The 15,235-nt window shown below is 36.2% G+C and overlaps 2 protein-coding genes across 2 annotated transcripts; both read left to right on the top strand.

The window, feature by feature from the left end:
* Positions 1-5,568: 5,568 nt before the first annotated feature.
* LOC131076846 (cytochrome P450 734A1-like) lies at positions 5,569-8,206 on the top strand. Its single transcript, XM_058014182.2, has 5 exons — positions 5,569-5,854; positions 5,969-6,192; positions 6,368-6,609; positions 7,031-7,424; positions 7,573-8,206. The coding sequence occupies exons 1-5, from the start codon at positions 5,584-5,586 to the stop codon at positions 7,996-7,998; spliced, it is 1,557 nt and encodes a 518-aa protein (XP_057870165.2). The 5' UTR covers positions 5,569-5,583; the 3' UTR covers positions 7,999-8,206.
* A 4,315-nt stretch (positions 8,207-12,521) lies between these two features.
* LOC131076944 (cytochrome P450 72A397-like) lies at positions 12,522-12,941 on the top strand. Its single transcript, XM_058014299.2, has one exon. The coding sequence runs from the start codon at positions 12,522-12,524 to the stop codon at positions 12,939-12,941; it is 420 nt and encodes a 139-aa protein (XP_057870282.2).
* The last annotated feature ends 2,294 nt before the right edge of the window (positions 12,942-15,235 follow it).

The following is a 15,235-nucleotide window of genomic DNA, read 5'->3' as shown; positions in this document are numbered from 1 at the left end:
CTGTACGAGGAGAGTATTTTTTGACATACTTGAACCCTACTGACTAGGGAGAGGATCCTATTATTCCATTTGTTAAGTTTTCTATCTATTTTCCCTTTAACCCAGGGCCACATGTCTCAAAGAGAGGGAGATATAGAGAAAGGGACACTGAGATACCTAACTATTATAGTGGGTCCTCCCCATGCATATCCGAATTGTTGAAGCCACTCTGGTGGTTCATCTTTCCATCCAAGTAGGATAGATTTGGAACTGGAGATTTGGGCTCCAGAGGCTTTACCAAAGGTGTCAAGTTTTAGATTGATGGAATCAATGTTATGCCTAGAGAGCTCTAGGAAAAGAGAGGTATCATCAGCAAACTGGATATTGAGCAATTCAGAGTCATCTGACAGCTTAATACCAAGGACTTTAGGAGATAGAGTGTCATCTCTAAGAAGATAGAATAGGGCATCTGAGGCAATAACAAATAGGGCAGGGGCAAGAGGGCAGCCCTTCCTAATGGATCTAGATAGAGGAATAGGTTGGGACAAAGTTCCATTAACTTCAATCAGGGCAGAAGCATCTTTGAGGAGAATTTAGACATAGTCGTAGAATTTGTTAGGGAAGCCAAAAGCTTGGAGCATCATGAGGATGAAGTCCCACTCGACCCTGTCATAGGCTTTTTCAAAGTCAACAAGGAACATGGCAGAATCTTGGGTAGAGGTTTTGGCCCATTCCATGGATTCCCAACTAGTGACAAGGTTCTCCAACATATTTCTACCTTTAATGAAACCAGTTTGGGTAGAGCAAATGAATTTTAGAAGAATCTTTTCAAGGCGGGAAGCTAAGGCTTTGGCTAGAATTTTATAGGAGACATTAAGGAGGGTGATTGGTCTCTAGTTTTTAATGAGAGCTTTGTCCCCTTCTTTAGGGATTAGTTTAACAATACCTATATTTATGAATTCCCCCAGGGTGCCATTGTCAAGAGTTTCATTGTATATGTCATAGAGGTCATGTGTGACCCATTCAAGATTGTCTTTGTAGAATTCTGTAGGGAGTCCATCAGGGCCTGGGGCCTTATTATCCTTGAGAGCCTTAATGGCATCATCAATTTCTTGTATAGAGATCCTGGCTCTGAGGAGGAGAGCATCATCCTCAAAGATTCTTTTAGGGATGATGGAACTACATTTATGTCGAGCCTCTTTCGAGGCTTCATTATCTTCTGAGGTAAAGAGAGTCCTATAGAACATTTTGAAGGCCTCTTTGATATCACTGAGATCTAGGAGTTCCTTACTGTCTACAGTTATTCTATCAATTTTTTCTCTATTCTGCTTCTACTTAAGGAGATTAAAGAAGATTTTGGAGCCTTTATCTCCAAATTGGAGCTAGTGATTACGGGCTCTAATGAAGGCTCCCCTGATTTTTACTTGTTGGTGTTTTCTGAGGATATATCTGGCTTTAGAGACAAGCTTAGCCAAGGTAGGGGAAGAGGGATGAGTTTGGATATCTTGTTCTAATCAGTGGAGGCGATGGGTGAGAGTTTTTTCTAAGGCTCTAGAATTCTTGGCTTTCTTTTGGCCAATAGTTTGGAGAATTTTCTGCCAGGAGGAGACATTCCTTGTCCATATAAGGGTGCAGGACTGGTGAAGCTAGGGCTGCAAGTTGAAGAGCCTGACCACCTTAATGACACCTAGGACATCTCTGTCTTTTAGCAGGGAGGTGTTGAGAATAAATTTCTTGCTATAGGAGCTACTACTAGAGATGGTTTTTCTAGTGTTTATGACTGCTAGGATAAGAAAATGGTCAGAAAGGGTAACAGGAAGGACAACAACTGCATTCCCCAAGTGGTTAGGGGAGAAGGAGAAGAAGTTATTATTAACATAAAACCTGTCAAGTCTAGAATAGATGTGATTGGGGCCTTGCTAAAAGTTGCACTAGGTGTACCATAGGTCAGAGGTAGCAGTTTTAGTGCCCTCAAGGGGGTCAAATAATTGTAGTTTTTGTTTGAATTTGTCCCAATGAGGTTTTTATGAATTCTTCCATTCAAAAGGAAGTCCCCTAGCCTTGTCATCTTGATTCTCAGTCATATTGAAGTCTCCAGCCACAATCCAGGGGATACTTGGGAGGGATTCTAGCCAATTCCAAAGGGACACTCTTTCCTTGTAGTCATTAGGTGCATATATGGAGCATACTCCAAAGCAGGAGCCCCTAATACCTAGGGTAGCCCAGGCTGCTCTATTACATGGGGAGATTCCTTTATCCCTAATGTTACTTTCCCACTTAGGGGCAATAAGAAGGCCAACTCCCCCCTTTCCTTTTGGGTGCTTGGTGCAAATTTTGATTGCGTCTCTCCAAATAAAGTCAAGTGAACTATCAAAATGGAACCTGACGGATTTAAGTTCTTGCACCATCAAAAAATCTAAGTTCTTGTGATAACTCAGAAAGCTTTTGATGACAAACTTCCTATCTGGTGACTCAAGGCCTCTAATATTCCAAGAGATGTATTTCATTAGAGAAGAGGATTAAGAGGGTTAACTAGGGAGACCGCATGGATCTCCAGATTTCTTCTTATTCTTGGAGCCCATAGGCCTACCTTTCTTCTTAGCCAAAGAGGATCCTTTCATAAGGTCATCCTCATCTTCACTAACTTCGGATGGTTCAGTCCTAGTAACTGCATTTCCTCCTATGTCGGACCCAAACATCTGGGAGTCTGGAAAGTCAAGGAGCATCGTGCTAGACCTGATTTCATCTAGACCCTTATTGGCATAGATTACTTCAATAACATGATTGTCCTCTATCTCTTTGAGCATATATGTTGTCGAGGGGTTGGTGATGTTGACCTCAGGGGTAAGACCTACAAGTGATGAGGAGTTTGAGTTCTTGGGAGTTCTAGACCTGAGCATCAAACTTGCAGGGTTATCACTAGTGCTAGCATCATCAACACCTTGACTAGGGTTCTCAAGTTTTTTAACCATTTTTTTAACTATAGAGTTAGTCGAGGTTTGAGAGGTAGAGGGTGAGCTATTATTTGCAGGGAGGGGGGGGTCGCAATTGCCTTTCAATTGGTTGATAGTTGGGATATTAGGTTGGATTCGATTTGGGGCATTCAAGTTGTTAATTTTCCTCATTCTCTTTCTAGAGGTGACCAACTAAAAATCAGAGGGCAATTCTGCAGGACCATTTGGGGGGTCTAAGGCAAGGCCAAGGGGTTTAGAGACAAGGGGTGCGTGATCAATATGCATAGGAATTAATTCTACCGGATTGGTCACAGGTACACCAGTTTCTTCATTGATAGAGAGTGGGGTGGACGAATCTTGATTAATATTGTTTTTAGGGTTTGAGGATGCATTAGTTAAGTTAATGTTGAGTTTTTGTTTTCTGTGATTAATGATTGGGCAATTTTTCCAAAGATGCCCTTCTTTCTTGTAGAGAAAGAAGGCATTTAAGCCTCTAAGCATTTCAGTGGGGCACACAAAGTTTTCTCCATTGATGTTTAGGGTTAGAGATAGTGGGATATCAATCCCTGGCTTAATTGATACAAGCATTCTGACATCCAGGTTAGGTACCAAGCAGGTCATTTCATCAATACGGATCATTTTTCCAAAGGGCTCCATTAATTGGGGAAGAAACCACCAAATAAAGGGAGGGACATCCTTAAGGATGACCCAATTGGGGGAGGATAGTGCGAGAACCTCTTCACCAACTGCCTCCGGAGACCATGCTAGGGCACGGAAGGAAGTATTCCCAACTGTCCAGTATTGGCATTTTAGTGCCTCACTTTTGAGCCTCATGAGTGTTAAAGAAGATAAGGTAGAGACCCTTTTGTATTTGTCTACAAAATGATATCTTAAGCCCTACTTTCAAATTCTAGAGATTATGAAACCAATCATCTAAGAATTTCCTAGATGGACATTTCTCAATATCAACACACGCAAAGAAAATGGCCGTATTACTTAACCTAGCCTTTTCCGAAGTAATTTTATTTATCATTTCATTATTTGGTGAGATGTAGAAGGAGTTTGAAGTAGTGCTAGGGCTCTTACCTTCCTCACTGGGTCGTTCGTTGCCAGAAGCCTTAAAAAATCCCGTGCTAGGGTTGATTCCATTTGCAGGTGGGACGATGGTTTCGGTGAAAGATTTTTTCAGAGGAGCTTTATTTTGAGCTGCGGATTTAGGGCCATTAATGGCACCGCCATCTGATTCTGGCTCCATAGGGAACCAAGGTTAGGTCGCACGGGCGACAAGGTAGGTGAGGGCATTTAGAATTAAATGAAGCCCAGTGCAATAAATTTGCAGAGTCAAAGAAAATCGAAGAACAGAGCAACAAAGAAAGGAATCCAAATTGGGTGGAGGAGATTTAACCCCTCCACAGAGATGTCGAGGTCTCCACGTCACTTAGGTTGCCTTGAACAGCCTACTTACAGCCAGATTGAGAGTTTGCAAACCCCGAGATTTGAAATTCGTAGTCCCATTTTTTCCATTGAAAATCGCCCAGAATATAGTTTTTGACAAGTACTAATAAGGAATATAGATTTTTATTATTTGGTAAATTTTGTAATTGTATTAATATTTGTTGAATGTGGACTCACAAAATATATTATGAATAGATGTATTTTGTCTTAATTTAAATCTATTTAATATTTCATTGTATTTGTATTCATTGTTTGAATGTAATTTCAAATGTTCATAGAATAATATATTGTGAATATAATATTTATAAAGGAAAAAAAACTTTTCAAGGATATTTATTATACTTTGATGAGAGTAAGATATATTTATAAAAAAAAAAATTTAACATAAATATGAGATAAATGAGTATAACAAAAAATGAAATAGGCAAAATAGTTAATTTAAAATTTTCATGAATTGATAAATTGAAATGTTATTTTAGGCATAAGATACTTCAGTTTTAGAATTATAATCAACTCACATAATAAAAAACTATAAAAGATGGGTCAAATAATAATAATAATATAAGATATTATAATAAAAATGTAATATTAATTAAAACATAATAACATCACAAAGGTAATATAATAATATTATTCAATTATTGTACTCATCATCATCAATAACAACTTTAAAATCACAACTATTGATGCAATGTTATACAAAAACTTAGATATTGAATCAACAAGTATGAAGTTATTAAATCAACAACTTCTCTCACAAGAATTAAAATATCCTCAATTACTAATTCCTTTCCCTATATAAAAATAAATAATATCAATGCAGAAAATGTCCTCAACTAGTAGTTCATTTCCCTAAAAAGAATAATATCAATGGACCGCTGAAAGAGCATGTGAGAGGAACTTTAAACAAATCTTACTCTATACACTCTATCTGGAATAGCCGGTATACGGAAAACATCGGTATGAATGAGACGGGAAGTTGGACCTGCCCATCTGGACCCGAGTCTGATTAGTTAATGCTTCACTTTAATCCAGCGTTGACAAACTGGTGGGAAAGGCGATAGCTCACCAGAAAGTGACTTTATTTATTTGTTTTTCTGGATTGCGTGCGGGTCATTTTCGTTATCTACATAAGGGATCGATGCTATGGTTATGTACTACAAATCTGAAGCTACTCTGTTGCCCAGTCTGGAACATGGAGTGGGTATTTTGGGGTTTAGCGGCTGTTTGTGCTGGTTTAGTTTTGTTTTGGCTCAAGATTGCAAAAGCAATATGGTGGAAGCCTCTGCAAGTGAAAAGGGCATTTGAAGCCCAAGGAATCAAGGGTCCTCCATACAGGCTATTCTATGGAAATTCAGCAGATATATCAACAATGATGGATGAGCAGAGAGGCAAACCCATGCCACTCTCACATGACATACTCCCTCGAGTTCTTCCCCATTATCATCAGTGGACCAAAACCTATGGTACACTTGTATTCTGCATTTTTTTAAGCATCTGGTATTTCATTAAGAATATTACTGGAATTCCTGCTTAGCACCATTGATTAATAAAATAAACTTGTTACATGTGATGTGTAGGTCAGGATTTTATTTTCTGGTTTGGGCCTCATGCCAGGTTGGTTGTTCCCCACCCTGAGCTTATTAAGGAGATATTGTCGACTAAATCTGGCAACTATCCTAGGTTTGCCGATGATCCGCTTTCAAAACAACTGGTTGGACAGGGACTTACAGGGTTGACAGGTGAGAAATGGACACGGCACAGGAAAATCATAAATCCTGCTTTTCATATGGATCTCTTGAAGGTAAGGCACTGAATATCTGTAATTATGTCCTAAATCAGGACAAAAATGATCTAATTTAGAGAGAAATCTACCAAGTTCCTAGTGATACATAAACATCTGTGTACTTTGCCCATCAGTATTCAAATAATTTCATGATGACTAATTGTCGGGCAAAACGCTGTTTTCGTTTTTACAGGGGATGATTCCAACAATTTTGAAAAGTTGTGCGAGTATGTTGGAGGAGTGGAGTAAATTGATAACGTCAGGTTCTCCGGAAATTGATGTGCAAAAGGAGTTTCGTGATCTCACGTCCGATGTTATTGCACGCACAGCATTTGGTAGCAGTTTTGCAGAAGGAAAGCATATCTTTGATTTGCAGGGCAAACAGATGATTCTTGCATTTGAATCATTTCGCACTGTTTATATTCCAGGTTTCAGGTGACAGATTATGATACAAATGTCAATCTTAAATTCCAAAAGAACGCAATCAACATTTTGAACTCTATGTTTTGTTTTTATTATGTTTGTTGAGTTTTCATGGATAATCTAGAAGTCAAATCAAGAATTTTCTACCAACAGAATTACTGGTCTTTATAGAACCAGCTCATATTTGTTCTGAATTTGGCTTAGTCACATTGTGTATAGATAGGTTAGTTTGCGATGTCAGAGTGCTCTACCATCTGAACAGCTGACCCTACAAGAGCAGCCTATCTTTATCCAAATCTGACTTATTACCAACAATATTTTTTCGAAAGCTATATCATCCCATCTCAAATGTTTTGGTACTTTATGAAGGTTTACTCATATTCTGAGGTATGCAGAATCTGTAACTTCTTTTGGTTTCTTACATTGGTATCAGGTTTCTACCTACTACAAAGAATAGGCAACGTTGGAATGTGGAGAAGGAAATAAGAAGATCTTTAAGACAAGTTATAGATGCCAGGGAAAAGACCGATGGAATGAAAAAAACAGGTAGCTATGGTGCCGATCTGCTTGGTTTTATGATGTCTCAGAGCAAGGACCAGATGGGAGTTAATGGGAGAAGTAATGGAGGCCTGAGTACAGAGGAAATCATTGATGAATGTAAGACTTTCTACTTTGCTGGTCATGAAACGACATCGCTACTGTTGACATGGAGTATAATATTGTTGGGCATACATCAAGATTGGCAAGAGAAAGGTCGCAGAGAAGCACTGCAAGTATGCGGAAAAAACAATTATCCAGATGCAGACAACTTAAGTCGCCTCAAAATTGTAAGGACCTTCTATACACAGACCCAAATTCCATGTAGATAACATAAATTATTTGGAAACCAGTAAATAGATAGAGTAAGGGCCATTACTGAATTCAAAAGTAATATTCTGGATTTCTCTCATAATTGATTCTATAAATGTTTTGTAGGTTGGAATGATTATAAATGAGGCCTTGAGACTTTATCCACCTGCAGTATTTCTATCGCGACATGCATCTGAGCAAACAAAACTTGGAAAGCTATCAATTCCTGCAGGCACCCAATTTATGCTTCCGATCCTTGCAATCCACCATGATCCTTCTTTGTGGGGAAGTGATGCCAAAGATTTCAACCCAGGGCGATTTAGTGAAGGAATTGCAAAGGCTGCAAAGCATCCAATGGCATTCATGCCCTTTGGAGCAGGTCCAACTATATGTGTGGGTCAGAATTTGGCCTTGTTAGAAGCAAAATTGGTGTTGGCCATGATTCTGCAAAAGTTTTCTTTTGTGACTTCACCATCTTATACTCATGCTCCTTCGCTTTTAATTACTCTGAAACCTGAATATGGAGCCCAGGTTATCTTTCGCATGGACTAATATCGGAGGACAGTCCTGCCTAGAAACTCCTCTACTATTGAAATTTTAACAATAGTTATAATAGTTTTAATTTATTCATTAAGTCTCAATAGTGCAGATGTCAAATGGTGTCTCATGTTGTAATAGCACTTGTTTCGTAGGTAACTTCCGAAAAGGAAAGTTATTGTATGAAATCCTATGGACCTTAATGGATTATAAATCCTACTGCTATGGGTTATAGTGAATTTGTCTTATATATTAATAAATTATAGTTTATTTTGATACTTAATAGTCTCTTGATAGAGAATGATTAATGCTTCATGAATATTGATTGAGAGTACAATGATGATTAAATTTAATTTAGGAAATAATAATCATTAATAATGATTTATAGGTTATTATAAATATTTTAGATTAATAGCTTTTTTAAATCATTTTAAAATTGTTATATGGATATAAATACTTTAATAGGTTTTGGATTGTGTAAGTCAAACATTTATATGGACTAATCTAATCAATTTGTGAAATGCCTATGCAACACATCAAATGCACCATTGACCTTCTTTATTAACTAATAAACACACTTTAATCTTATGCTAATCTAACTTTTGACCATGTTTATTAACTAACAAAAACGATTAATGGTGCATTTCATATGTTGTACAGAGGTTGCAATCAATTAGAAGGAGGGTTATGCAAGCACATCATTTTTTATTTTTTTTCTTTTAATTTATGTTGGTGATTGATGATAATGCATACGCAAGCTAACAAAAAGAATGGAAAGATCAAGTATCATTTAAGGATTACACGAGACAAATTGTGGTTCCATCTCAGTGGCACATGAAAGACCAAGAATACTGTGCCTTAAGCTAATGATGTGGGATGGTAAAGAACTCTTGTTTGCTTGAATGCACAGTACTAAGAGATTAGATAACCAAAGGAAATGACGATCTTGCATGGTATGAATTTGGCCAAGGAATGAAACAAATTGAGATAAGAAAATAGTGGTTGATTAGTCCAAGGATTTAACATATTGCCCTGATTGGCTAATGAGATATGTAATAAAAATCTCAAATAAATTCTTAGAGTATTGTAAGCATTTCATAGATAAATTCTATTGAAATTGTAGCAAAAGTGTAGAAGTTGCAAAATACAAAGGAAGGGAATAATAAAAATGGAGGGAAAATATACATGCTTTGATAAAGTGTATATTTTTTATTGAGCTTGGTAATGTTAAATATGTTAAAATTATATTGGCACATGTAATCATGTGTGATTAATCTAGTATTCTAAGGCACTATGTGGCTCGAGAGAAGATAGTGAATTGTCATATATAATACTTGAGTGAATTGAGAAAACTCAAATGAATTGAATAAAGTAGATAAAATTAGATAAACTTAGTGAAATGAGATAACTCAAGTAAATTGAGTGAAGTGGGAGGGATTAGATATAGCAAGTGGAAAAATACATGGCAACTAAGTGAAACATAAAATATTAGCTCAATTGAGTGAGTAAGAAAAGATTAGATTTAATTATGTGGGGTTAAAGCAATGAGAAGCCTTGGACAATAGTCTATGTTGAGAAATATGTCTCTTTGTGTATGTAATATGTTATTCTAATTTTACATGGTTGTCACATGTGTGTTCGCATGTAAATAATTTAAGTCACCAAGTTTGGGTCGTGACCAATATGAGTGATGAGTGTTGATAAACATGCTGAAACTTCTATAATAAGATCAATAATACATCATGTATATTATGTCCCATTATTTTCCCCTATATTTTGCACTGTACCACTGCAGACCACTACACATGTCTTATTAGGTCATTAATGATATTTCCATATCTTATTGAACCTTTGAGTCAGTAGATCCTATATGCCATTATTGAAGCTTAGTCCAACTTAGTATGAGGTAGCTCTGAGCATCTATCACCTACATGACAATGGTGAAAGCTAGCTAAGCCCTATCATAAATTGGGTAGCTCTTAACATAAATCACCTCTATGCTACTACTAACAAACTACTAGTCCCTAAGATATGATAATTAACTCTTGGCATCTATCACTCTCATTATAGAATTTTCAACTATCTAGATCATGTTTGAGTCATTTCATGGTTATTTTCTACCATCCTTCCCTTCAATGCTACTGGTGAAAATTAAATAATTCATAAGCTATGATAAATAGTACCTACAATTTGTTAAATGCATGAAATTAGTGATAGTTTCTAATTCATGTATGTATCAAAATTGGCTCTAATAAGTGGGTTCATCTTGATGGTATGATGAAAAAATAAGTATCCAGTCAACTACTGAGAGGGGTGGTGAATCAGTAGATAGAAAACTGATATAAACTTCACCAATCAAACCCTTAAAGTAAACTTAGAATAATAACTTTGTCAAGATAAAATCTCATAAGATAAACTGGTTGTCTGTTACAACAAATTAACAGTAAACAACTTCTTCATATCTCAATGCTTCCGGTTATCATGACTTATCAAAAATAGTTAAGTAGTTAAGTAAATCAACCATGAAAACAAAACCACAAAAACATTCACCACTTGACCCAAATATTTTTGACGTGGAAACCCAAATAGGTAAAAACCACGGTGAGATGAGACTCAAAAGATAACTATCTTAACTCTTCTGAAGTTCATTTTGTTAAGAGCCTAGCATGTTAAAGCTTTACAAAATGTCCTATTAAGAACTGATCCTGTTAGGAATCACCCGATTAAGGGATTGACTACAAATTCCTTTTTAGAAGCAATACCTTGTAAAGTAACCTCGGTAGTGGATTTGAAAATCCAATTTCATGGACCACTTGGTTAGAGGATTTGAATAACACCAAGCTTGTTAGAGCTTACCTGAATAGGGGATTTCAATTCTGTTGTAATTGTTAGAAAACAACAAGAGTTTTCTGATCTGTCTAAATAGCACTAAACTTGCTTGATCATATCCATTTCATGCTCCTATGTATCTTTAGTCAACTTGCAGATACATCATCCGGTTTGGCAACCACACACTCAACTGAACCGTGTCTATCTCTTTGCCAAATCTATAAAACTAAACAACTTCATCGACCTTATAAACAAATCAATCAGGTTGGTAACACAACGAAAACTTATTTCTCATCAATAGTACTAACAAATTGGTTGAAGTATCACTGTTGGATTACATAGCAATCTCTGCACATCAATCCATAAAACCTTGATCACTCCTTGATCACTGCTTCATTGAACTTGGTAACTCATCATGTGCTTTGCATTAGATGCAATACATCTGATCATTCCCTAGACAAAAACCATTACAACAACTCGCCAAAATCTCTTGGAATTGTCTTCATACAACAATCATGCATGTCATCATCATTACTGCTCATCATTAGATCATAAACCAATATAACCAATTCACCAAACTTAATCGGTTAGGGTTTATCAAAAAAAACAGGTAGGGTTTACCGGTTACATTAATAGATAAGGTTTACACTGGTTACCGGTTCATTCCACAAATTCTTCCTACCCGTTACACTAACAATATTACAACAATATCAACAATATCATTACTGGTTTATTGACATCAATGACAACATAACATATCATTAATGCAATCTTCATGCAAATGGCAACAATCTCCCCCTTTGGCATTGATGGCAATATAAATATAAACACAATTGATTGTTGCGTGATTGTGAATAGCAATCCCGGTTTACATTACCAAGCATTCACCATGCTATCTATGTCTACAGCTTGTTGCTAGTTCTCCTTCCCATGATCACATAATTGTTCTCTATCTTTCACAACAATGCCAAATTGAAAGTAAAACATGTAATGTCAAATTTCATTGTGCATCATCAACAATCTGCAACTTGATGCTCCCCCTGTGGAATACATCCACTCCTACACCAATCCTTCTATAAAATTCTACAAGTAGCCGTGGGACTGATGTAATCTACATCATACTTAACTAACTTCATGAAGAGGGACAACCCCTAACTAACTTCTAAGATACTCAAAAGTAGTCTTAGGCAGAGGTTTAGTAAAATTATTTGCAAGTTCTTCCTTGGTAGAAACATGCTCCAAGATAACATCTTTACACTATACTTTTTCCCTCAAGAAATGATACTTCAATTCAATATGCTTGGTTCGTGCATGCAAAATAGGGTTCTTGGAAATATTTATGACACTTGTATTATCACATAAAATCTTTATAGGTTCTAAAATCTTCATCTTAAAATCTTCCAAAATGTACCTCATCCATATAGCCTATGTGCAGTTCATGTAAGTTGCAACATACTCAGCTTCAACAGTAGATTGTGAAGTACAACTCTGCTTCTTAGTACTCCATGAAACAAGTCTTCCTCTAAGAAAAAATGCTCCACCGGTTGTGCTTTTTTGGTCATCAACATTCCCTACCCAATCTGCATTTGTGTACACCTTCAAGTCAAAATATAGAGTAAGGGCCATTAGCTGGCTCAATTAAATTGAATTCAAAAGTAATATTTTGGATTTATCTCATTATTTATTGTATAAATGTTTTGTAGGTTGGAATGATTATAAATGAGGCCTTGAGACTTTATCCACCTACAGTATTTCTATTGCGACATGCATCTGAGCAAACAAAACTTGGAAAGCTATCAATTCCTGTAGGCACTCAATCTATGCTTCCGATCCTTGCAATCCACCATGATCCTTCTTTGTGGGGAACTGATGCCAAAGATTTCAACCCAGGGCGATTTAGTGAAGGAATTGCAAAGGCTACAAAGAATCCAATGGCATTCATGCCCTTTGGAGCAGGTCCAACTATATGTGTGGGTCAGAATTTGGCCTTGTTAGAAGAAAAATTGGTGTTGGCCATGATTCTGCACAAGTTTTCTTTTGTGACTTCACCATCTTATACTAATGCTCCTTCGCTCTTAATTACTCTGAAACTTGAATATGGAGCCCAAGTTATCTTTCACATGGACTAATATCAGAGGACAGTACTACCTAGAAACTCCTCTACTATTGAAATTTTAACAGTAGTTATAATAGTTTTAATTTATTCATTAGGTCTCAATAGTGCAGATGTCAAATGGTGTCTCATGTTGTAATAGCACTTGTTTCGTAGGTAACTTCCGAAAAGGAAAGTTATTGTATGAAATCCTATGGACCTTAATGGATTATAAATCCTACTACTATGGGTTATAGTGAATTTGTCTTATATATTAATAAATTATAGTTTATTTTGATACTTAATTATTTCTTGATAGAGAATGATTAATGCTTCATGAATATTGATTGAGAGTACAATGATGATTAAATTTAATTTAGGAAATAATAATCATTAATAATGATTTATAGATTATTAAAATATTTTAGATCAGCAGTTTTTTTAAATCATTTTAAAATTGTTATATGGATATACATACTTTAATAGGTTTTAGATTGTGTAAGTCAAACATTTATATGGACTAATCTAATCAATTTGTGAAATGACTATGCAACACATCAAATGCACCATTGACCTTCTTTATTAACTAATAAACACGCTTTAATCTTACTCTAATCTAATTTTTGACAATGTTTATTAACTAACAAAAATGATCAATGGTGCATTTCATATGTTGTACAGATGCTGCAATCAATTAGAAGGAGGGTTATACAAGCACATCATTTTTTATTTTTTTCTTTTAATTTATGTTCGTGATTGATGATAATGCATACGTAGGCTAACAAAAAATGAATGGAAAGATCAAGTATCATTTAAGGATGACACTAGACAAATTGTGGTTCCATCTAAGTGGCACATGATAGACTAAGAATAATCACACATTCACATAAAAGAAAGCTCATGATGATAATAAATCTAAAATTTCTTTTGAGATTTAAGTATATTTTGGAATGTTAAATGCCACAAACATCAAAGTAAATAAGTTTTACAATGTTTATTTGTCTCTACTTTATCATGGATACGCACATAAGATAATTGTCATGTCACCGAAATGTAATGGTGGGTAAAAAATGTGTGAATGAGAGATCAAGAGGAAAGCTACCCTTTCCCTTCAAGGAGAGATGAGAGTTTCACTATGGATTTCCCTTCAAACAATTTTCATGCATTACATTGGAAGAGGGGGGCCAAAATTTACTAGATTCAACCTCCAAAGAAGAAGATATAATTCTGAATGAAATGGGGCTCGTAAGGTAATCTACTCTTCTATTTGGAATGGAAAGGAATTGATTGAATTATGTATAGAGACTAAGTGCAAAAGTGACAAAGAACTGGAAATAACTCAAGATCGGAGTGTGGGATGAAGTTGTGCACCTGGATCTGGTAGTAATATATCAAGACAAAACCACCCTATAAGTTTGACGAAAACTTGCCTGGACCGTGGCGGGAATGTACATGGTCGTCTGAAAAATCCGTGAAACGAAAAGGGTTTTTCCGCCTCTGCAAATGGAGTCCAAAAAATGAAAGAACAACTACGTACCTACAACCTACACACATAAAAGAGAGGAAAAGGGGTCGGGATTGGGGGTTTGCCTTCAATTCAAACCCCAGTTTTGGAATTAACCAAGTAATAAAAGAAAGTACTTGCAAGTAAATGTAACTGAAAGCCTATAATGTAAATCACCTCAAGGGAGGTTCTAGATAGAATGTAGGTAGATTTTATTGTATGAAGTTGAATGTTGGAATGAATCTCCTCTCTAATGGTTGAATCATTGACTTGAATGTAACACCTAGCCTTCAAGGGAGAGGTGAGATGCTCAATGCTTGAATGCTATTGAATTCTTGAATGCGTGATCTCATGTATATGTCTTATCCAACTTCTCACTTATGCAAATGGAAAGGGAAATTACAACATATATACTCATTAATTAGGGTTAATTAACTGATTTTCGTCAAAGGCCTACATCGGGGAAGTTTCCCTGCTCACCGCACAACATTCAATGCAGACTTAGGAAGTGTCCTACCCCAAAATAGGGTAGGGAAAGGGGTGCGATGCCCCTTTCCTGGGAGTACAGGGGCACCACGCCCCTATCCTTTCCTTTTCTCCAGGGCAGAGTGTAGACTGTTAGACAGTTCAAATAACCGGAAGACAATTGAGAGGGGGGATGAATTACTTGTAAGAGATTACTACAACCATTAGCAATTAGAACTTTAATACCATAACCAAAAACATTAATATCTAAATTCGTAAACCAAATACTAGAATAGTAGTTATACTAAATACTATCCACATGACACCAAGATTTATATGTGGAAAACCCAGTAAAGGGAAAA

Source organism: Cryptomeria japonica, chromosome 10, assembly GCF_030272615.1.
Source record: "Cryptomeria japonica chromosome 10, Sugi_1.0, whole genome shotgun sequence".
NCBI classification, from domain to species: domain Eukaryota; kingdom Viridiplantae; phylum Streptophyta; class Pinopsida; order Cupressales; family Cupressaceae; genus Cryptomeria; species Cryptomeria japonica.
This window is presented reverse-complemented; position numbering and strand designations above follow the sequence as displayed.